Below are 24,727 nucleotides of genomic sequence, written 5' to 3'. Positions count from 1 at the left end.
GGCAGACCCCTGATACCCCAGGTGGTATTTGAAGGAGTGGCTGTGTGCACCCGGCAGGGATCTCCAAACGCCCAATGGAAGGGGCTCAGGTCACAGAACTGCTTTGGAGGGATGGCTCAGAGCTGGCTCCCAGGCTGTGGGGCTACAGGGAGATTTCTCTTGCCATGCTTTGCCCAGGTGCGCAGACCCCCTCTCAGTGAAAGGCTAGGCTCACTGCTCACCGCCCTCAGCCAACGTTTCTTCTCTGGGTTTTAAAAGCCACCCCACTGGCTCCCATCTAAGTGCCCAAGGGCAGCGTCCAGTGCAGGAAAATGCCGCTGTAGTTTACACTCACACAGTCACACGGTAGGCTTCAAAGGCACTGAACAGCGACCAACGGCCACACATCCATCTAGTTTCCACCCAGCTAGGCTCGCCGGGCCAGCAGCATCACAGCTGGACACCGCAACCTCATGCCAAAGTTTCCCAGCAAGGCCACACTCTGCGTGGCACAGCTGCTCTGACCTGGGCAGCGACGTACAGGAGAAGGGCTCTGGGGCTCCTCAGGTAGCTGCCTCCTCTTGTGCCCCACAAATACTGCGCCCATCTGCTGCTGGCTGCCCCCACCTCCTCCAGCTGGGCACACAGCTGCTCCCACTCCTGGCTGATGAAAGGGAGCAGCTCACAGGCAGGGGCAGACCCTCACCTCTAGGCCAGCCAACCTAGGCCCAGACCTCACCTCTGGGAGAGGGGCACTGCCCTGCTGAGCACTGGGGCTGGCTGCTTTGTGCTGGCTGGATTGGCAGGGAGGAAGCGCATGTGGATTTGTGCAGAGCTGATGCCATGGAGAGCAGCCTTGTCCCCAGTACAGCTGCCTGAGGTGAGGCCTTTGGCAACTGAAGGGAACCAGCAGGCACATCTGCCAAACAACAGCAGGACACTACAAGTGGCTGCCCGACCCTGCCCTCTATGGGCCATTCCCCATGGCCCCCTGATTCCTTGGCCTCTCTGATGCAGGCTCAGAGGTTTAACTGTGCTTTGGACACCTGTTCACTCAGACCTGGCCAGAGGACACCAACTCTTCAAAGAGACCACCGGGCAGCCACCGGGACGGGACGGGGACGGACGACGACTTAGCCCTGGGTGGGGCAGCACACAAGCCTCCCAACAGCAAGGCAATGACCAGCTCTAGGCCTCCTGGGTGGGAGGTTAGTTAAAGGGTCACTCCTGGGATCTCCAGAGCTCAGTCCTGACACCACCCTTACCTAGGCCATTAGTTCTGTGTCCTGCCAGCACAACTGGCTGCCTGGAAGCATGTGACACAAGGGGCACTGACAGTATGTCTACACGGCACACTCAGCCCAGGCTCTGGCTCAGGTTTGAGCACAAGCCCCCATTCCGTGCACAAACAAATCAGTCTGACTCAGGCCAGCAAGCGCTCAGGACCCAGGGCCTAGGGCCCTGCTACGGGGTGGGTGAGACCCTGAGTCCCACTGAGGCTCAGGACCAAACCCTGTCATTGTGCTCAGGCTGCAGACCCGAGCCAGCAGGTCTGCGTAGTGCAGTCTGGACAGGGCTGTGAGACCGAGGCCTAGCAATCGTAAACCCACATGCCCACTGTCATGTGGATGTGGAAACACTGAGTCCACAGACCCAGGCTTAGCATGCAGTGTAGATGCATCCAGAGAGATAATTCTGCTTCCCAGCCTAGCTCACAGAGGAGAGTGTACACCTGGGGGACTGAAGGGGTGGGGCTGCAAGAGACCCCATCAACAGATCTCAGCTCCCTTGAATGGACCAGATGTGGGTGGGAAGAGCATGGTCTGTCTGGAGGGAAGAAAGGAGGTGGGGACGAGACGTGGCCTTACTTTCGTATGGAACTCCATTTTGGTTCTCAGCAGTTTGAGGTAGATGCTGCACAGGTGCCCGTAGCCCTCACTCAGGTGACTCTGTGGAACAGGAGAAAGCAGAAAATGAGGCACAAGGTCTGATGCTGGTGAGAAGCCTGCCCCTGGCTGCTCTGGGATGCTGAGGTTTGCAACTTCCCTACTGGAGAGGCTGGCAGCTTCTGGAATCGCATGACGCCTTTAAGACTCAGGCCTACAAAATCTCCCCCTGTGCTTTATACATTCCTGTCTTCCCGCTTGTCTGGGTTTGTTTATTGACCCCGGTACACAAACTGTTCACATGGCTCAGCCACTGTGTGCGTCACCCCCTGTATTTACCTACGCTGCACATTTCAAGTCACTGATCTTTCTACACCAATAAATAACTATCTGCAACCCACATTCTCCGTTCACAGGGCTCCCCGTTTCCTGAGGCACTCACTGCAGGACAAGGTCTGTTTGCTCCTAGCTCCTGAGCTCTGCCGGCTGCCCTCCGAGCTGGGCTCTGCTGCTTCAGTACTGGACACACACAATAGCATTTCCCCCATTGTTTCCCAGGCTAGCCAGGTCACTGCATGCAACACAATCGCTGACACTGCCAGATCGAGCCAACAGCATTGGTACTTACGCCATGCTCGTCTCCGTCAGCTAGACAGATTGACCAGCGTGTCGTTAAAAAACCCCAGAAAGGGGGGGGGGGGGGAAGCCTCACAGTAACCAGGGAATGAATCTTTACAACATGCGGCATACACCAGACCACACAACACTGATCCACCATACCCTCCCACCCGCTAGGAGAACATCACCCACATGCTGGGATGCATCTCGGCAAGTGGGCTGTTGTCCCCTTTGCATACACCCTGGACTGTGGCATGATCAGACATGAGAAGGCTCAGAGACGTTAGGCTCCGATATCTGACCTCTACTCCCAACATATCCCTGAAGATCTTGATACCATGTTTAAAGATCAGGGTGAACAGGCTCAGCCAGCCTCTGGGAGGGTCTCAGGGTGAGAAGTGCAGCAGATGTATTAAATCAGAGACCAACTGGCATGGCCCCCTTCTGCATGAAGCATTATTCAGCCAATAACTGGGACACTCAGCCAAGTTAGCTGCTGGACTGGCTGAATCCCTAACCAGACTAGCTGGCCTTGGTACCAGCGTTACAATTTTAAATCTCCTGCTTCTGCAGAGCTGGGGTTTAACCACCACCTCCGTACCCTGGACTTTTACTTATTTTAACATTTCATACTGAACACAAAATTCTGCCACTGAAGTGAGTGGGAGCTCTTCACATGCATCTGAGACTGGATCTGGCCCTACGTGCTCTGAGAGCAGGTGGTCCCCCAGCCTGCCAGGTTACAGTTCACAGCGGGCTCCCTTTGAGCATCTGTTGCTTCCGGGCTAACCCCACTGCTTGGTTCCCTAGCAGAGCTATGCTCCACCATTTCAAGAGGTTCCACAGCTACCTAGAGGCGTAAGGCTTACAGGTTTGGGCAGGGAACAAATGGCTGAACTAACTTACACAGAGACGAGATGGCAATGCACCTCTTTCCAGTGGCAGCAACTTGCACAGGGCTGGTTTAATGCTAACAAAAAGCAGGCAGTGAGTGCATAAAGCCTGCTGCCCAGGAAGGGTGATGGGAAAGTATTAGCAATCAAAGAAAAAGGACAGGTGCCAAATTCTGCCCCAGCTGAGAAGAGTCACTGGAGTTGCTTGGGGGTGGTGGGGAGAGGGAGGGCAAGCAGAGATGTGCTGGGAGCACACGAAATCTGCTGCTCACTGGTTAGCCGCATACAAACACATCCCTGGGACCAGAAGGGAAAAACCCAAAGAATGGAACCTGTCAAAGGACAGAGCAGAACCCAAAGCAAGACAAAAAGTTGTGTGTGTGTCTGTGCGCCTGGGCATGCAGGACTCTGCCTGCATGTCTGTCTGGACGTGCACGCTGCCAATTCTTTTGCCTCTTTTTGGAATTCGTAATCCTTCCTGTTTGACTCATTTTAATGACAGCCCTTAACGTCTCCAGCTCTAGCTCCCCATTCTGCACAGAGGGTGGTGGGTTATCACAGAGCCATTGAGAACTGAGTTTGTTTGTTACTTAGTGAATGTTTTATTTGATGTACCGTACAGTAACCAGGAGCCTTTGTGGTGCCAGACTTAGTCTATTAGCAACAAGTGAATTCATCTCTGGCCTGTGGAAAGACACTGTTCATCTAACTGCAGCCCATTTCTCCACAGTGGGGTATAGGCAAAGCTGCCAAAAGAACTGGGTTTTGCTGATGACAAGGACTTCCCAGACAGAGCCTAACACAGGGCAGACCCATGTGCCTATTGCTCTCTCTGGCTGCAGTGTGTGGAGGATCTTGTTGTGCTTGTTGCTTTTCATTCTCCTGACAGTTCTGCTTCATATCCCAAGTCAACCACAGGCATTTTCTTGGCATCAGATGGCTCAGCAACTGCTCACGTAACTCCTTGGTCTTCCCTTTGAAATCTCGTCTGCCACATTAGCCTGAATGATCGGTGGTGGAACTCCACAACAAGCTATGGGACTGGCAGCAGCCCAGTGGGCTCTCCTGCGACCCCGGCTCAGGTACTGAGGAAATCTTACGATATTAAGTAACTGCACTCAGCAGTGGGGAGGGGAATCTGCTAACGTGTGTGTCCCCCCCTCCCCCCGCCAGGGATCCTGCACAACCAATCCTGTTTGCTACAGGGCTCCTGATCTGCCCACATCAACTTTAAATCACACCCAACAGGACAACACACTCCTTGTGATGTGGCTAGAGGGGGCTGCAGGGCAAGTGTGGCTCATTCTGAACAGGTCCCATTTCAGCCCTTAAACCAACAGCAGGCACCATGGCTAGTGTACTAATTGGCCCCAATCCTGCAATAGCGCCTATGCGGCTGACACCTGTGCCTTTGTGGATCCCCACTGACTCTGTTCATGCAGCTCCCTGTGCAAAGAACCATTACTGAAGTCAACAGGTCCCCCCAAGTTAGGATGGGTTTTACTTGTTTTCCGCCAGGTAACAGAATGCCCAGTGGCTACATTTGGCCTTCACAAAGCCCCTTAGGTTGTTAATATGGACCCTTACCCTCTCAAAACTCTGTGTTGTGTGAAATTAGCTGTTGGGATTGGAATCTTTTGTAACTGATTATTGGGGAATCCCCTGCCCCCACCCCAAATGAGCAAACACCCATACATCCCCAACGAGACAGGGAGCAAAGCAGAGACACTCCTGCCTTCACAGTCACTCAGGAGAGACTCAAAACTGCTTGCATATACATCAGGAATACGTCAAACCAAAATAATCGCCATTCACTATTAAGAATGAGCCGGTGCCTTTCCCAACTTCCTCAAACAAACACAGTCCACACCTTGTGCAGAGTCAAAACTCACCCCTTTTCTGGGGTCAACTGACTGGACATGGATCCCAGGAATGAGAATTGAGATTACACAATTGTGTCATCTTGACCTCCGTGTATATTTTTGCTCAGTGCATCAGGAGGCAAAGTTAAGGCTGGGTGGACAGTGTGAAGGACAAAGAGTAAAGAACTGGTCCTTTAGCTGCTAGCATCCCACCTAACAGCTGGGTTTTGAAGGGGCTGGAGTGTTTTTGTGAAGCCAGGGTAATATTTTGGGTTTTCGCTGGACTCCAGTGAAACTAACTTTCAACCATAACTCTCCTTTCACATGGTTTTTGTTTACGAATTTCTTGTACCGCCCCCACCTATTTAAAATGAGCTCCCATAGCTCACCCTGAGTTTCTGTCTGAGCTCTGCCGGAGAGGAGCTCTGCTCCATTTAGGATCTTTTACAGATTTTGTGAGGCTCCTCAAAGCAGGATTTCCTTTGTCCAGATGTTAGCAAGCCCATGGGAGGTCTGTGTGAAGGCCCCATGGCAGCATATCAGTTTAGTAGACAGCGTATAGGGCAGTGGTTCAGGGGAAGAGGCATCTATCCACACTGAAAATTTGAAACACCATGCCTTTCCCTGTCTCCCCAGGTTCCCTGCACTCACCACCTTCCATGGCCTCTCTCACCTGCTCCACTCCATGACCCCCATCTCCACTAGGCTACTGGGGCTCCCTGTGCCCCTCCATGTACCCCCTCCTTATGCTGATATGGGCAAGCACAGGCTCCTGGCCACTCCACTCCCTGTGACCCTGACACCCTCCAACTCCCTTCTTGGAGGCCAGTCTCATCACATTTCCGCTTGCTGTCTAGTGCCCCACCTATGGCTGGGCCTAGCAGCAGGAGCTCTGTTATAAACGTTCTTCATCATAAACTCAGCCCAATGCAATTCCTCAGGCTTGGTCCCTCCTCTCAGCAAGGCCAACCCGGCCAGAGAGATCTGGCGTGTCTAAGCCAAGCCATTCTGGAGCAACGAGGAGCCAAGATTTTAGAAAGTCAAGCACAGCTATGATTTCCAAACAGCGCTGACTTTAAATCTCGGTTTGATTTCCACCCCCATTCCTAGAGACGCAACACCAAAGGCACAACAATCCAGAGCCTGGTCTCTCCTGGGGGAGATGCCAATCACATGGATAACGGGGAGCTAGCTTCTCCGTGATAAAGGCTTCCACTGCTTGCAGCCTGGGGACAGGCATGCTCTGGGTAGCCTTAGGGCAGGAGAAGGAGGAAGGCAGCTGTCTGCCTAGCTCCAATCAGGCTCTACCTATCGCTCCATGGACAAAGTACCCGGCAAACCATCACCAGGGCCTGCTGTTCTTCCTTTAAGAGGCACAGCGCTTCCTAGCACTACCTCCCAGCATGAGCACCAGATGGCATCCAGCAGGAAATTCCCCCATGGCAAGCCAGCCACTCACCCACATCCTGCTCATGTCGTTCAGCTCGTTCTTGTACCTCAGAGAGTCTTTCAGGACCTGCAAAGGAAATTGAGAGGAGGCAGTTGGAGAGTAAAGAAGGGGCACAGAAGCTGCCAGAGAACCAGCCACATTCACAGGCTCCTGGCACCAGAGGGGAAAGCTCTAGCTAGTGGGGCAAGTTTGATCTAGTGATTAGAGCAAGAAAAGAGGATCAGGACTCCTGGGTTCTATTCCCAGCTCTGTCCCAGACTAGTTGTGTCATCATGGGCAAGTCACTGCTTTTCTGTGCCTCGGCTTCCCCATCTGTACAATGGAAAGGACCATCCCATCTTACCCTCCTCAAGCAGGGCTTAATTTGTCCCTGACTGTAAGTGGCTTGAGGCTCTCTGATGGAAGGGGGAAGGAGACACAGCGTTACTGTTGTTTATATCCACGTAGCTGAGGGAGTGGGCTTCCTAGGCCTCTAGCGGAGGAGAGAAAAGAGAACGGGGGTGAACAGAGCGCTGGCTGACTGGCAGGGAATGGTGAGGGCTGCAGGGTTAGTCCTGGGGTGAATACTTGCCTCCCTTCCCAGGGATCAACTTTTGGATGGGGGGGGACGATGATGCATTAACCCTTTCTACTGCCCTCTTGCCATTGGTCTGCTGCAGACCTGGGCCTGAGAGCACCCAGGAGCACGCAGAGGCCACGGCACATCAGGACAGGTATGCTGGGGCTCATCAGACTCTTTAAGGAAGTAGGGATAGGAAATGGATATGATGTGGGGCAGGCCAAAAAGCTGGGCGTGGGGGAATGGAAGCAATAAGTGCAGGCATATTCCTACCCTGTTCATCACCCCTCACTCCCCCAACTTTCCAATGACTAGTGCACATTGGCAACTCCAGGAGTGCTTTGCTCTGCAACTGGTACTTTTTTTTTTAAAAATGCAAGCTGGGATTCTCACGTAGTCACAGGACTCCAGGAGTTGAGGCCTTAAGAAAAACACAAAAATATTGCAAAGCCCACAATAAAAGTCACAAGAGTTGGCAACACTTAGATGGCCTCTGAGGTCATCCTATTCCTGGCTCAGTCGGGGCTGAAAGGACTTGAGGCAATCACAGTATTCCTCTCCTGTGTCCCCCCACATCTCACACTACTAGAGACATGGCCCTGCACGTACATTTGGGTGTCCATCGCGGAGGAGCTTGTGGAAGACGTGGCAGAACTTCCAACAGAGCACAGCGTTGCTGGAGAGGGGCAGCCGATTCACGACAGACCAGAAGGTCTGAGCTCCTTTTTCGTGGTGGGTTCCCAGGATGCATGGTGAGAGGCAGGCTAAGGAAAAGCCAATCCCTTAGCTCAGAGTGTGCAGAAATGACAGGGACACTCATAAAACACAACAGCTCAGAGACAATGAGGCTTACTGACTGCTCCCAAGATGTCCTCTCACCCCATTCTGGATCCCAAAGGCACTGAAAAGTGGTAGAGAGCAACTAGGAACTCCCCTCTGGCAGAGAGGTTTCTACCCATGCAATGAGACAGCCAGCGTGCATCAACAAAAGACGCTAGGTACCTGGAGTGCACAGGCCCTGCTGTGCTGGGGAAAGGAAGCCGGATCCTTTCAGGGCACCAGCCAACAACGTGCTTCCAAAACAAAACCTTCCTCTCCCCTGGCTGCTTTCTTCCCCAACTGTCACTGGAATTGCCCAGAAACCTGCTGCCGTGCACACATCTGCTATGTACCTTCTGCCCCTCATCAGTCCTGGGCCTTCAGATTCCCAGCTCAGACTGCTGAGCTAAAGCAGCAGCTGCTACCCTCTGTGTGGATCAGCCACTAGAGGGAGAATGACAGGTTTCAGAGTAACAGCCGTGTTAGTCTGTATTCGCAAAAAGAAAAGGAGGACTTGTGGCACCTTAGAGACTAACCAATTTATTTGAGCATGAGCTTTCGTGAGCTACAGCTCACTTCATTGGATGCATACTGTGGAAAGTACGGAAGATCTTTTTATACACACAAAGCATGAAAAAATGGGTGTTTACCACTACAAAAGGTTTTCTCTCCCCCCACCCCACTCTCCTGCTGGTAATAGCTTATCTAAAGTGATCACTCTCCTTACAATGTGTATGATAATCAAGTTGGGCCATTTCCAGCACAAATCCAAGTCCCCCCCCCCCCAACCCACTCTCCTGGTGGTAATAGTTTATCTAATCACTCTCCTTTGAGTGATCACTTTAGATAAGCTATTACCAACAGGAGAGTGGGTTGGGGGGTGGGGGGACCTGGATTTGTGCTGGAAATGGCCCAATTTGATTATCATACACATTGTAAGGAGAGTGATCACTTTAGATAAGCTATTACCAGCAGGAGAGTGGGGTGGGGGGAGAGAAAACCTTTTGTAGTGGTAAACACCCATTTTTTCATGCTTTGTGTGTATAAAAAGATCTTCCGTACTCTCCACAGTATGCATCCAATGAAGTGAGCTGTAGCTCACGAAAGCTTATGCTCAGATAAATTGGTTAGTCTCTAAGGTGCCACAAGTCCTCCTTTTCTTTTTTAGAGGGAGAATGTTACACACACTGCCAGTGGATTACTCAACTATTTGCTAGAGCAAAAGGGGGGTATGATTCCTGGGTTCGGTTCCTGAGGCAAGGAGGGGAGTTTGGCTGAATGGACAGAAGGGTAGCTGCAGATATGACAGCCAAGCATACAAATTTGGCACAGTCAGCCTAAAAGGCAGCATGGCTGCGTGAATGGAATTTGGGTGTGCTAGATTAAAGATCTAGGTTCCACGCCAGTTCTGCCTCCAGTGACGTTGTGCAATTTTAGTCAAATGGGGAGGGGCTGATACTTGCCTGTCTCATAAGGCAGGGGGCTGAAGCCTGGGTCAGCAATATGGGGTATGAAATGCACAGAAGTAGAAGCAGTAGTGAATGGAAGAGGTGAGGCTTGAACTCATGATCCCTGGATTCCCGCTCTCTCTGTTCTCCCTCAACTACAGGCTGTTTTGCAGGGGAGGTGAAACAGTTTCTCACTGCCCACCTCAACGGGCAGTGGACCAGGCATCCCGATGAAGTGGAAATACAGAATGTCCCACTAAATCCAGTATGCTTGAGAGCTCTGCCTACAGGCCATCTAGGTCCTGTCACATGAGGCCACCGCAGGGCTGTTTTCTACGGACCCCTGTGTAGTGCTCTGGGAAGCAGAACAGCCACGCTAATTCTTGCTATAGACTAGAAAAGCAGAAAGGGGATTGGCATGGCAGGCAGCCTGCTGCATCAAGAAGCTAAAAGCCAACAGGACTGCAGTGAAGCTTTATCTCCAGGGCCTGGGATCCCGTGCACTAGCAGCTTTCCCACTGAAAACAGGCCTGAGACGAAAACAAAAGGGCCCCATGCAGAATGCCAGCCTGGAAACAGCCCCACAACGGACATTCCGCTATCAGATAAATCAAGACAGCTGGTCCTGTAAGCTGCTGGAGCTTGTTTCTCTTCAAGAAGGTGGAATGAGCATAGGCCTGCTGAGCTCACCACACACCAGACAGCTAACCTGCAGCCCAGAGCTCAAGCCTCAGCTAGGCAGCAGAGAACTTCAAATGTCTGGGGACATTCTGTTCTTTCAGCGAGGGAGAGGTGAAGCACTGTGCCCAAGTCACTGCCTCAGCCCAGGAACACACTGTGCCCCGGGGGTTCAAACCAAGCAGCCCCCACCCCTTCCAGCGCCACACCCTCTCCCTTCCAAAGAGACCCTCAGGAAGATCCCCCCATGCCCCCATTGGGGCTGAACCCCCAGAGCACCTAGGAGAATTAGGTCTGTCACTGAGTCCAGACTTGTCTGGGGGAAACACATCACCCAGCTCCCCATTCCCAGCACTGACAGGTATCGCTCCCCCTGAACCTTCCCATGCTTTGACAGCAATGGCCCAGGAGCTTCACTAAAGCTCTCAGAGGATCCACCAGCCCCCAGAGCCTCTAGGCTGAACTCTCTCCTGCCCCCACTACCTTGGCCCTGGAGCTGGGATCTGGGCGATGCAGAGGCAGTGGAAGGACACTCCATGGGTTCAGAGAGCAAAAAGCTCCCCAGTTCTTCTCCCTACAAAGTGGAACGATTTGGAAGCTGCACCTGCTGTGCGATCCTGGCTCCCGGTCAGCCGCAGAGCTGCCAAAATACATATTTTTCTTCAGCAGGATCTTAACTATTCAGACCTTTGGGCTGTTTAGGCTTAAGCACACCTGGTATTTACAATTGCGCTAAAGCTCATTTGGGTGGAGGTAACAAGTGAGGAATGACAACACCGTCCCCCTTTTTGCAGCTACGGCCCCTCTGCCTGGCTAGCATTTCCCACCATTGGGGCAGCTCCGGGGGGGTGGGCATGTCAGCGGTGGGAGTGCCAAGAATGGACACAACTCCAAGCAGCCGCTGGCACAGACCTGCTCAGAGATCAAGGCTACAGCACGAGGGAGAGAAAGGGTGGTGCTGTCCTGGAATCACTCCTCACTGCCCTCCCTTGCCCACTCGGATGCTTCCCCCCAGGAATCCCACTCTTCCTTCTGCTGGGCAGAGGGGATCCCACTGGGATCTTGGCTTCCACCCCTCCATTCAGCAGAGGGGAACCCCACAAAGTCTCTGTCGCAACCAGTCCATGAGGGGCTCTTGCTATGATGGCTGCTCTCTGCCCACTTCCACACCAGCACCTCCACCTGGCCCCAGCTGCCTTCCAGCCAGTCTCCAGTTGACTCCCACGCTTGCTTGTCCTGCCGCCAACTCTGAAAAGGATATTTCTGGCGTGTTTCTCCTTGACAGCCACTTCCTGTGTGTTAATGGCCTTATTGATGCTGACCGTCTGAAAAACAGAAAAGGGGTATGTGTGCATTAGCTGTGAAGGGCATGGGGGGTGGTCAGGGTCACAGGCTGATTCATATCCTCCCACGGCCACGTACACAGCTCCCTTCACTTCCTGCACCTGTTGATGGTTGGTATCGATCCAGGCGCCTGTCTATGGACGAGGCTGCTCTCCCATGCCAGCTGGACTCTGCCAACTCCCGAATGCATTTCTAGGAGCGGTCACGCTCAGCTGATGCCAGGATTTGTTTGCTCAGCACAATAATGAGGCAATTAAGCAGACTACAAAGGATAATCCCCTCCACCACCACCTGCCCCTCTGCGGCAAGGGAAGGGCAAAGGGAAATGAAGCCAGAGTCAGACCCACTTCCCTGCCCTTGGACAATGGTCATGGAGCCAGCGTGCTCTGGCTCATGGTGTGGTTGGGAGTCACCATGCTGTTGGTGTCAAATGCAGAGGGCAGCTGCAAAGGATAGCAACGGCCCAGTCCTATTCCAGGTGGGACACACAGGGAACGCAGCCCTCGGATCCCACGGCACATTTAGGAGGAGACAGGCTAGTTCTCTAGTGCTGGCAATGTAGGCTTCAAAATGCAAAAGGAGAACTGTGGGGTAATGGAGCCTGGGACAGGGATGGAGGAGAAAACCCAGCTCCTGGCCACGGGTTGTCCACTATGCACTGGGAGATGAGGCAGGGCAGGAACTACCCTGTTAACCTTCCCAAAGAGGGCCAAGGAGGGGAGCCAATGGTGATGCTGTCGCTCAGCTTCCACCCAAGCCTGCACAGGGAAGCAGATAAACCCACAAAAAACTGGGCAAAGTCCCCTCCTCCACACACTGCTCACCTGTGGCAATCTCCCCAAACCAGGGAGACCCAAGGGACGGAGAGGGAGCAGCAGCAGGGGCCACCTGTCTGACTGACACCCTCCTCCTGATCCACCACATTTCTCTAAGCTCAGAGGGCCCCGCAACAGCCTGCTGGACTTCTCCATTTCTAAATCTGAAAACTCCCTGCCCCTGTGGTGAGGAAGAGCCCCGCACACAAAACCAAGACAGGGCAGTGCTTTGAAATCTGAGCCAGACCCAGTCCAACAAGGGTCCCCAGGGCAGGGGACTCAGAGAGCAGAGATCTGGCAGGTCCCACTTAACCCCAGTGCTCTGTCTCTCAGGGATTTGATTCCACTCCAGGGGCAGGGCTCCCACAGCAGATGAAGAGGGAACCTCTCCTGACAGAAAGAATGGGTTTGGTTAGTCAGTTCAAGTTCCTCTTTCCTTCACATGGTCCCACCTCTCCTGCTTTCACCCTCTCATGTAGTCTGGGCAGATCCTCTCCTAAGCACTTACACCCTTCCCACATTTTCCCTCTTTGGGCCTTCCACAGGGGCCTGAATTAGTCCTTGATCCTCTGCTGCTGTCTTCCAGAGGCCAAGAGCCCAGATCCAGCTTTGGCTCGACCCTTTATTGGCTCCCTCCAGAGTCTCCACAAATCAGTTTCACTGCTCTATCCCCTAGCTGTGCAAGGAAGGGCTTGCTGACCGGCCCTGGGGAGCAGCCCCTGAGGCTGGTAGGGTAATAGCCATTAGACCTGCAGACACGTGCCAAGAGGCAGCAGGGGCTCTCTGAGGAGATACAGCTGCGATCAGACATGTCTGCCACACGCTTCCACCTGCCTCCTGTCAGTTATATTACAGTAGTGCTTGGGAACCCCAATCGAGGACCAGAGCCCCACTGTGCTAGAGGCTCTACAGATGTGATGAATAAGCCAGTTCCTGCCCCAGAGAGCTTCCAATTTGCATGTCAGACAAGCCACAACCCCTGGGGGAATCCGACAAGGGGATGAGGCAGGAGGCTGTGGTTGCGATCAGCCCAGCGGAGTTTGGCAGCAAAGCTGAGGTCTCAGTTTGCCACATACCCAGCCAAGGCCCGACTGGAGTGATCTGTCAGAGGAGGTGAGCTTTACAGGAGGGATTTAAAGCAGGATAAGTTGGCAGCCTCCCTGCTCGAGCCCTGCCCTCCTCACAGCCCCAGCTGCCAGAAGAAACTCCCCGACCTTGGGAGAGCTTCCACACGCAAAGGCAGTGCTTCTCCCCAGTGACCACCCCAGCCTCGAGGAATGCAGCCAAGACACTGCTTGGGCCTGCCCATCCCTGCCCGCTAACGGGACCCAGCTTGTACTGGGCAGATGCACCTGCTGGGGAACAGCACAGTCCTAACGCTGTACCAAATGGGCAGCACGGACTGGGATTTTGCATCCCTCTCCAGGTACATGCAGTGAAACAACAGGGAGAGGGGCACATTCCTTCTGGATTCAGCTGTCCCCCAACACAGCATCACCCCTGTCCAGGGAGGATTCTCAGTTCAACAGCCCCAGCTCTGCCCTGCTCCATGTGGTCTCCAAACCACAGGCTGCCTGAAGACCTTGTGCCTCACCACACTGCTAGCACTGTTAAGCATGGACGAATCTGCTCCAGGGGGCCATGGATCAGTGTTCATGTCGTACTCCCCGGCCCAAGCCAGGAAAGCTAGTGATCCAACCACTGGACCAAATTCGGTGATGAAGCCTGAGGCGCGCTGCACATACGCTAAGAAGAATCTGATCCACAGCCCAGCAGGAACCGTGCAGGGCAGGGCACAGAGCTCTCCTGCAGCAGCCACAGCGCTCCGGGAACTAAACACCGAGGGGCTGCCATGGTACTTGCCCCTCAAGCAATAGCTACAGTACGTCCTCCCTCGCAGGACCAGGGAGTGCAGTGCAGAGTTCACTCTAGTCTGGAGGTGCCCACAGCACCCTGAGCCCACCCCAGGGAAGATGAGCTTCTCAATGACATCATAGGCAAGATCAGCCTGCGAACCCTGGGAGGATCTGCTTCCAGAGAGTCAGAGGAGGGGATTCCACACCGGCTCAGCTGCGGTAGTGAGAAGTATTATAGTGAGCCTGGGTGTCAGGACCCCTGGGTCCTTATCCCTGCTCTGCTGCTGATTAACAGCATGGCCACACACACATCATGTCCCCTCCCTGGGCCTGTTTCCAGGGTCTTGACCTATCTCACAGGAGGCTGCGAGGTTCATGCCCAGTCTACACAGCAAAACTACACTGGATTTAATTAAATCAGTTTCTAATTAAATTAGTTTCAAAGCTGCTCAAACTGATTTCACCATTTTCACAGAGGGACTTGCACTGATTTAACTAAACTGATTTAGAAACCCACTTAGTTACATTGGTGCCACTGGCATGCAGCCCAGTACGGCTCTTTGAAGTTGTAGAGCGCCAGATAAACGCAGCTGCAGAGGGGCCACAGTACCTAAGAACATAGGAATGGCCACACCGGGTCAGATCAAAGGTCCATCGAGCCCAGTGTCCTGTCTTCCGACAGTGGCCAACGCCAGGTGCCCCAGAGGGAATGAACAGAACAGGGAATCATCAGGTGATTCATCTCCTGTCATCCATTCATAGAATCACTGAAGTGGAAGGGACCTCGAGAGGTCATCTAGTCCAGTCCCCTGCACTCAAGGCAGGACTAAGTATTATCTAGACCATCCCTGACAGGTGTTTGTCCAACCTGCTCTTAAAAATCCCCAATGATAGAGATTCCACAACTTCCCTAGGCAATTTATTCCAGTGCTTAACCACTCTGAGAGTTAGGAAGCTTTTCCTCATGTTCAACCTAAACTGCCCTTGCTGCAATTTAAGCCCATTTCTGGGGAACAGAGGCTAGAGACACCATCTCTGCCCATTCTGGCTAATAGCCATTGATGGACCTATCCTCCATGAATTTATCTAGTTCTTTTTTGAACTCTGTTATAGTCTTGGCCTTCACAACATACTCTGGCAAAGAGTTCCACAGGTTGACTGTGCATTGTGTGAAAAAAATACTTCCTTTTGTTTATTTTAAACCTAATGCCTATTAATTTCATTTGGTGACCCCCTAGTTCTTGTGTTATGAAAAGGAGTAAATAACACTTCCTTATTTACTTTTTCCACACCAGTCATGATTTTATAGACCTCCATCATACCCCCCCTTAGCCATCTCTTTTCCAAGCTGAAAAGTCCCAGTCCTATTAATCTCTCCTCATACGGAAGCCATTCCATACCCCTAATCATTTTTATTGCCTTTTTCTGAACCTTTTCCAATTCCATTATATCTTTCTTGGGATGGGGCGATCCCATCTGCAAGCAGTATTCAAGGTGTGCATGTACCATGGATTTATATAGAGGCAATATGATATCTTCTGTCTTATTATCTATCCCTTTCTTAATGCTTCCCAACATTCTGTTGGCTTTTTTGACGGCCACTGCACATTGAGTGGCTGTTTTCAGAGAACTATCCACAATGACTCCAAAATCTTTCTTGAGCGGTAACAGCTAATTTAGACCCCATCGTTATATATGTAGAGTTGGGATGATGTTTTCCAATGTGCATTACTTTGCATTTATCAACACTGAATTTCATCTGCCATTCTGTTGCCCAGTCACCCAGTTTTGTGAGATCCCTTTGTAGCTCTTTGCAGTCTGCCTGGGACTTAACTATCTTGAGTAGTTTTGTACCATCTGCAAATTTTGCCACCTCACTGTTTAACCCTTTTTCCAGGTCATTTATGAATATGTTGAATATGAATGGTCCCAGTACAGACCCCTGGGGGACACCACTATTTACCTCTCTCCATTCTGAAAACTGACCATTTAGTCCTACCCTTTGTTTCCTATCTTTTAACCAGTTACCAATCCATGAGAGGACCATCCCTCTTACCCCATGACAGCTTACTTTGTTTAAGAACCGTTGGTGAGGGACCCTGTCAAAGGCTTTCTGAAAATCTAAGTACACTATATCCACTGAATCCCCCTTGTCCACATGCTTATTGACCCCCTCAAAGAATTCTAGTAGATTGGTGAGGCATGATTTCCCGTTACAAAAACCATGTTGACTTTTTCCTCAACAAATTATGTTCATCTATGTGTTTAACAATTTTGTTCAACCAGTTTGCCTGGTACTGAAGTCAGGCTTACTGGCCTGTAATTGCCGGGATCACCTCTGGAGCCCTTTTTAAAAATTGGCATCACATTAGCTATCCTCCAGTCATTTGGTACAGAAGCTGATTTAAATGGTAGGATGCAGACTACAGTTAGTAGTTCTGCAATTTCACATCTGAGTTCCTTCAGAACTCTTGGGTGAATACCATCTGGTCCTGGTGACGTATTACTATTTAGTTTATCAATTTGTTCCAAAACCTCCTCTAATGATACCTCAATCTGGGACAGTTCCTCAGATTTGTCACCTAAAAAAAATAGCTCAGGTTTGGGAATCTCCCTCACATCCTCAGCCGTGAAAACCAATACAAAAAAATTAATTTAGTTTCTCCACAATGGCCTTATCGTCCTTGAGTGCTCCCTTAGCATTTCGATTGTCCAGTGGCCCCATGGGTTGTTTAGCAGGCTTCCTGCTTCTGATGTACTTAAAAAAATTTTTGCTAATACTTTTTGAGTCTTTGGCTAGCTGTTCTTCAAATTCTTTTATGGCCTTCCTAATTATATTTTTGCACTTCATTTGCCAGAGTTTATGCTCCTTTCTATTTTCCTCACTAGGATTTAACTTCCCCTTTTTAAAGGATGCTTTTTTGCCTCTCACTGCTTCTTTTACTTTGTTGTTTAGCTACATTGGCAGTTCTTTGGTTCTCTTACTATGTTTTTTAATTTGGGGTATACTTTGAGCCTCTATTATGGTGTCTTTAAAAATGTTCCATGCAGCTTGCAGGGATTTCACTTGTGGAGCTGTATCTTTTAATTTCTGTTTAACTAACCTCCTCATTTTTGTATAGTCCCCCTTTCTGAAATTAAACGCTACAGTGTTGGGCCACTGTGGTGTTTTCCCCACCAGAGGGATGTTAAATTTAATTATATTATGGTCACTATTACCAAGTGGTCCAGCTATATTCACCTCTTGGACCAGATCCTATGTTCCATTTAGGACTAAATCAAGAATTGCCTTCCCTCTTGTGGGTTCCGGATTAGCTGCTCCAAGAAGCAGTCATTTAAGGTGTCAAGAAACTTTATCTCTGCATCCTGTCCTGAGGTGACATGTACCCAGTGAATGTGGGGATAGGTGAAATCCCCCATTATTATTGAGTTTTTTTATTTTTATAGCCTCTCTAATCTCCGTGAGCATTTCACAGTCACTATCACCATCCTGGTCAGGTGGTCAGTAATATATCTCTACTGCTATATTCTTATTATTTGAGCATGGAATTACTATCCATAAATATTCCATGGTACAGTTTGGTTCATTTAAGATTTTTACTTCATTTGATTCTATGCTTTCTTTCACGTATAGTGCCACTCCCCCACCAGCATGACCTGTTCTGTCCTTCCGATATATTTTGTACCCTGGTATTACTGTGTGTCATATTGATTATCCTCATTCCATCAAGTTTCTGTGATGCCTATTATATCAATATCCTCATTTAATATGAGGCACTCTAGTTCACCCATCTTATTATTTAGACTTCTAGCATTTATATATAAGCACTTTAAAAACTTGTCACTTTTTAGCGGTCTGCCATTACATGATGTAATTGAATGGAACTCTTTTTCATTTGACTGTTTCTCATCAGATCTTACCTGTATTTTATCATCTTCCATCCTCTCCTCCTTACTAGGACATAGAGAATCTCCATTAATAGATCCTCCCCTAAGGGATGCCTCTGTCTGAACCACATGCTCCTGTCGGCTTTCCCCCAGTCCTTAGTTTAAAAACTGCTCTACAACCTTTTTAATTTTAACTGACAGTAATTCGGATCCATTTTAGTTTAGGTGGAGCCCATCCTTCCTGTATAAACTCCCCCTTTCCCACAAGTTTCCCCAGTTCCTAATAAATCTAAACCCTTCCTCCTTACACCATTGACTCTTCCATGCATTGAGACCCTACAGTTTGCCTGTCTAACTGGCCCTGCGTATGGAACTGGAAGCATTTCAGAAAATGCTACCATGGAGGTCCTGGACTTCAATCTCTTACCTAGCAGCCTAAATTTGGCCTCCATTAACCTCACAGTACATTAACGGGAGAAACAGGCTGGCTCAGCACACTCAGGAGATAATTACTGACTCAGCCAATTAAGGTGGTGGGACTAATTCCCTCCTAATTCCTGATGTACTTACAGTCCTCCCCGAATGTTACTACCATCCTCAGTTTCAGGATGGCCCACTGTGGCTTCATCACAACAGAAAGCGAGGGAGGAGAGTGTGCTGGGGGCTTTAGCAGTTACACAAAATGTATGTCCCAAGGCACAGCGGACATACAGACCCTTCTGCACAAGTACAATAGGACCAAGTGCTGCCCACAGCAAACAGCTCTCTGCCCCTTGCAACAGCCTAGCATTTACAGGCAGCAAAAGCTCCAGTCGAAGCTGAGAAGCAGTTTCCAGTCTAACCCACAGTTTACAGTTACTCAAATACTGCAAAGGAGTTCCTTTTAGGGTTGAAATGCCTCCCACCCCACCACCGTGCAAAGGTTCCCTCCCTCTTGCACCTCATGTAATGCACTCATAGGTGAACTGTGGCTCATCAGGACCATTCTCCTCAGCGAGGGAGGACAAGCAAGCCAGCCTGGGAGAAAGGGTGCTTAGGATTTTTAAGGTTGTACAGATTCACGGATTCGTAGATTTTAAGACCCAGAAGGGATCATTAGATCATCTCATCTGACCTCCTGTAGAACACAGGTCACAGAATGTCACCCAATTCCCCCATGCAATACATTAGTCAAAATGCTTAGGGTGCTTTTAAACCTGCAGCATTTGTGGGACCTGGGCAGCCACTCAGAGACATCCTTCAGAGGCACCTGCCCAGCTCCAGGGATGCCTTGCCCTCTACCATGTGGTCACTTTTCCCTTCTGCCTCCCCTCATGGGCTCCATAGCCTACCCACCCATTCCTCCCTCGAGCATCTTTCAGCGTGGCTCAGTGTTAACACGCTTAAGTTACACTGAGCTCCTTTGGGAGCAGTTCAGTGGACAGGTGATGGGAAGGAATTAGTCAGCATAGGAACCACCAAACTGGATCGCACTAGGGGCACCAGATGCTTTAGAGAACGCTTAAAGAAACCCTGCAGTGGACAATTATGGAATAACCTGGCTATAGGGCAAGGGTGGGCAAACTACGGCCCGCGGGCCACATCCGGCCCACAGGACCTTCCTGCCCGGCCCCTCCCCTGCTGTTCCCCCTGCCCCGCAGCCCGGCAGGCAGTGCAGCTTGCACTCACCCACCTCTCAGGCTTTCCAATAAGCCTGTCCTGCTGCTTTGAGTGGCCTGGTAAGGGTAAAGGGATGGGCAAGAGGTCCCGGGGGGCAGTCAGGGGACAGGAGGTGGTTGGATGGGGTGGAGGTTCGGGGGGGGGGGGAATGTCAGGAGACAGGGAGTGGGGGGGGGGGGTTGGATAGGGGGTGAGGTCCTGGGGGGGCAGTTAGGGATGGGGGTCCTGGAAGGGGGTTGCCAGGGGACAAGGAGTAAGGGAGGGATGGATGGGTTGGGGGTTCCAGGGGGCCTGTCAGGGGGCGGGGGTGTGGATAGGGGTTGGGGGTTGGGGCAGTCAGGGGACAGGGAGCAGGGAGGGTTGGATATGGTGTGGGGTCCTGGGGGGGTGGTTAGGGGCAGGGGTCCTGGAAGGGGGTGGTCAGGGGACAAGGAGTAGCGGAGGGATGGATGGGTCAGGGGTCCCAGGGGGCCTGTCAGGGGGTGGGGGTGTGGATAGGGGTTGGGGCAGTCAGGGGACAAGGAGCAGGGAGGGTTGGATGGGTAGGGTGTTCTGAGGGGGGCAGTCAGGGGGCCGATAGGGGGTGGGGGCCAGCCTGTTTGGGGAGGCACAGCCTTCCCTACCCGGCCCTCCATACCCTTTCGCAACCCTGATGTGGCCCTCAGGCCAAAAAGTTTGCCCACCCCTGCTATAGGAGAAACTTCTTCCTAGTCTGCTCAGTTTGCAGTCAGCTTATGCCCTGAGGAAGAAGAGCATAGGTAGTGGGGTCCAGCTGGAGTCAAGGGACACCTTTAAAACACTGTTCTTCCCTTTCCACGCATCTAACGTGTATTTATAGAAAGAAATGAAATGCAAGAACGACGGGTAATACAACACTGAGTGTGAGGGATTAGCTCACGCAGCTCGGGAGAGGTATCTCCTGCACTGGTACAAGGGGCACAAATGGTCCACCCCAGACAGCTCACTGCCTGCATCTAACACAAGCAGCAGGATCTGAGCTTTATGTTTAGCAGCAGAAGACTTCAGGTGTGTGCTCTGTCACTGCAGGAACTGGACTTCAGTGCATGTGAAATTTCAACCTGACTGTTCCAGCCTCGCAGTCACTGCTTTTGCAGGAACTGGACTTCAGTGCATGTGAAATTTCAACCTGACTGTTCCAGCCTCGCAGTCACTGCTTTTGCATTTACTTTTCTTGCTCTCTCTTTTTTAAAACACCAAGATGAATGAGGAAAATAAAACCAACTTTGCAAAGGAAAGTAGCCGGTGTTTGGGTCTGACCACTGGAGAGTGAAATCTAAGGCTGTCCAATCAAATCAGAGATGGGCCAGCAAGAGTGGATCACGCTTGATGTTCCCCTGAAGTGTGAGGTAAGAGTGTGCCCAGGGTTTTGGTTGGGTTAATTCAAATAGACAGAAAAGGGCCTTTATCTAATTTTGTGATCATTAAACTTCACATTTGTTCCAAGCTCTGAGCTGCAAGTGTTACTGGCTGGCATTTGTCAACCTAAAGCGAGGTTCATAAATCCATATCTAGGCACCTAAATAAATAGCCAGATTTCCAAAGGTGAGGAGGACTTGCAGCTCCCACGGACTCCTAATGGGACAAGGACAAATTTCACCCAGGAAGAGGATGGTGCTTTAACTGTAGAGGGCAGCGTGATAAAAAGGCATGCAGTTGCAGGTGAGAGAGAAGTATTCAAGAGGGGAGAAGGCAGAGCGTAGGACCAGACGGGAGTGAGGTAGAGAGCTGCTCCACTCCCTCAAATATGGCTGAACAGAGTTTCTTCACATCCCTCCCCAAAATAGTTCAAACTGGGCTGAGAAGGAGCAGGAGAAATTTCAGACCAAAAGGTAATAATCAAGTACCTGAAAATAGAGTTTAGAGTGAAATCTCAACCCTGATTGCAGCCTCCAGACCACAGTACTGTAATCTCGTTGTTGCCAATGTGCTACTGTTGGCAGCAAGTTTTAAGGAAAATCATACCAGGCTTTGTCATTTAAATGTCATGCCAAAACACCCCCTTCCCCGATCCTGCTACCTGATCCAATAGGGGCACTATGAACGAGGGCTGCTTGGAGCACGGAAATCTAGGGTACTGTATGTTTCTCTCTGACCCAGTGGGATTAAGTGTGAAGCTGTCCAGTCACCAACTCTGTTCAGCGCACTCTTTTTCATTTCCTCAGCAACACAAGTAGCAGTGGCTGGAAAGCGTGATGCTGCTAGCTAGGGCTCCTGGCTGACTGAGGCCACAAGCACAGCTAACAGACATAGTATCACTTTGAAAGAGCTTCGCCTAAAGGGACTCCTCGGTGCAGCTGCGCTTTGGTGAATGAGGTCTCTCTGGCTGCGTGCTGCGGAAAGCAAAACCAAGGAGTCTGGGGCACAGGGAGCCTCCTTTTCTCGCCTCTAAGGCAGTTCAAGAGGCGTGCTCTTTCCCGGAAGGTTAAGGAAGAACATGCATGGGACGCCACATTCTTAAGGCCAAGAGTTTCCTGGAGCTGCAAGGGGCTGGGACCGTTCATCACTCCCCTGAAAGAGCAGCATTGTAAAGCACTTCCTGCTCCAGCAGCTCTGTATGAAGCTGGTTCCGGAGAGGCAATTATCGGCAGCAACACACAGGAAGGCACGCTTTATCCCACCAGCTCCTCTCACATCCCCCCAAAATAGTGTCTCTACCAAAGAAAATGCTGAGTGTATTCCTAGGGGAAGCAGGGCACAGGAACTGTCCACTAAGTGCAGACAGAATTCTGCACAGTCACACACTCATCAAATCTCTTGGCAAAGCCCCAAGGCCATGGCTGGTACAAGATCACAGACCGAAGTCCCTGGAGCATTGGCCTCTCTGGAAGCTAAATTCCAAGCTAAAAATTCCAGGGTTCCCACTGGGTTTTCCTGTTAAATTACGAAAGAATTTTCCTTTAAAGTAAGATCCCCTAACAGATCAGCAATATGGGGAAAACAATGCAGAACTGGCAACTCCCTCTCCTCCCCCCTCCCCCCGACCAGATTCACGGAAGCAAGGGAACAAGTGGAAGTCCATATAATTTCAGCACCTTCCAACAGAGCTCCTGGAGGAGAAGCCTTGGGGGGAACCAGGAGCCTCTGAAGTGACTCCTAACAAACGTGATCCAGGAGGACAATGTTTTATGCTCTGATGTTTGAACACAGCACGACCAGTGATTCTCTGACAGCGACCAGCATCTGAGGCTTCAAAGCAAGGTCCATGATGTGGCCTTCGTTATTTTACATACTTCTATCATCTCCCCTCCAGAGATCTAATTTCAGGGTGAGACAGAAGGCAAAGGCCTTCAGTCTGGAGAAAAAGACAGGACCAACATTGGCAGAAGCAGTCAATTACATCACGTAAGGCAATAAAAAACTGGTGGAACCCTGACCTTCAGGTGAAGCTAAACCCTATGATGTACATACCCGCTGCCTTTAATTATCTATGGAGTCACGAGCTTTGGTGCGTCGGGCTTTACGCATTCTGCTCCTTTCAGTCAGGCTGTGGCTACATTTGCTCTTTCATTGCAGCTGTCTCCTGTACACACTGCGGGTTTCCATTCAGCACAGCATCCCAACTGGATGCCAAATGCATTCAGAGGCCCTCAAAACTGCTGGACGTTAGTAGTATTCATCTCTTCTCAGTACTTCCCTTCTAGACTCTAGCCACATCCTCGGAGAGTTCCAAAGCCAGACACTTGGCAGGAGGAATGAGCTAAATGTTGTGGGGGTAGCGACAAAGCTGCATTTGCCAGTGTCGCAAAGAATTTATCCCAACTCAAAGCACCACCACCAGAGACCATGGGGAGGACATCTCGGGCTACAGAGCTTGGGAGGAGAGCGGTTTTATTGCAGCCACCCAAGTTCAAGAGGCACACACGTTTCAAAATGCTGTCTGCCCACAGGACCAAAGGGCACCTAACTGCTGCAGGCTTCACCTCTGGACAATGCTTGTGGCACTTGCAGGGAGAAGGCAAAGGGGCTGCAGTTGCTAGCTGTGGAGCAGGCAGAAGGGGCATCTCAAAGGATGTAGCCCAAGGACAGCACCGTGCTCACGGCTAGCAACAGTGGTACAAATCTAGCCCTAGTGATTAGTGCTGCAAAACTAGGTCAAAAAAGGCTGAGGTATCTCATAGCAGATCCTGTTTGGTCTTAAAAGCAAAATAAGCCTCCTCTCACTAGACACACGCCCAACTCCCTGACTGACAGGCCATCAGCCAGCCATTTCAATTGCAAGCTACCAGACTGCAAAGAGCAAAGGGCTATTTCAGGCACTGCCAGACCATGAATAAATCCCTCGCACAGTAGCACCTTTTCCTAAGACTGATGAAGGGATGTCCTGAAAACTAAGGCAGTGGAGCGGAGTGGCAGAAAGGTGCCTTGCTTTGCTCATTGATGTACAGCTCCTCTGGCTACCTCCCATCACAGCCACTGCTTCCATTCTGGGAGAGTTCCCTGCCTAGCTCTGTGGACCAGGAAGCTCCTTGTTCCAGCTTTAATCCTGTCATATTTGCTAGAAGATGCTTCACTCTCCAGGACAACTCCAAATGTGTGTCAGACTGAGCTCTCTGGGGAGAGCATCTCTGCTGACTGGGCTGTTAAATACTAGACATTAATGCAGAGAAGCATTTGTGCCGGTGTCTGGGAAGCCCAAGTCTTTCTGAGTGCTCACAGGCCCCTCAGAACTGGGATGGAACTGGAGCTGCTCAGTGCTTTTATTAGTGGGATGTTTACAACAGGTTCATGAGCTTCTGGCATGTGGACAGGAACCTTGGCACAACTGGACAAAATCTCAGTCAGCTTCCTGAGAAAACCATTGCAGGGGGAAATCTGGAAGTGAAAGATCTGCTCCACACTGCAGTAACCTGCCTGAGAGTCCCAGCAGACTGGGTGGTAACAGCTCCTCTGCAGTGGGGCAGCTTTCATAACCATTACATGCCTCCCCCTTTTATGAAGGAGAGACGTTGCAT

The 24,727-nt window shown here is 50.9% G+C and overlaps 1 protein-coding gene across 7 annotated transcripts in view; it reads right to left on the bottom strand.

The window, feature by feature from the left end:
- The window catches only part of HIP1 (huntingtin interacting protein 1), a 166,294-nt gene that overhangs the window by 43,472 nt on the left and 98,095 nt on the right, over positions 1 to 24,727 (bottom strand). For 6 of the 7 annotated variants that reach the window (XM_073315948.1, XM_073315950.1, XM_073315947.1 and 3 more), the window contains 4 exons: positions 11,454 to 11,517; positions 7,857 to 7,999; positions 6,698 to 6,754; positions 1,848 to 1,928 (listed from right to left, as the gene is read on the bottom strand). In XM_073315948.1, the coding sequence (XP_073172049.1) occupies positions 1,848 to 1,928; positions 6,698 to 6,754; positions 7,857 to 7,999; positions 11,454 to 11,517 (345 nt within the window). Of the gene's footprint in view, positions 1 to 1,847; positions 1,929 to 6,697; positions 6,755 to 7,520; positions 7,545 to 7,856; positions 8,000 to 11,453; positions 11,518 to 24,727 lie in introns of those variants that run through there. The other variant, XM_073315951.1, reaches the window with a different exon arrangement.

This window comes from Lepidochelys kempii, chromosome 17 (genome assembly GCF_965140265.1).
Source record: "Lepidochelys kempii isolate rLepKem1 chromosome 17, rLepKem1.hap2, whole genome shotgun sequence".
Taxonomy (NCBI): Eukaryota; Metazoa; Chordata; order Testudines; family Cheloniidae; genus Lepidochelys; species Lepidochelys kempii.
The sequence above is the reverse complement of the archived record's forward strand: the minus strand, read 5'-3'. Positions and strand labels throughout refer to the sequence as shown.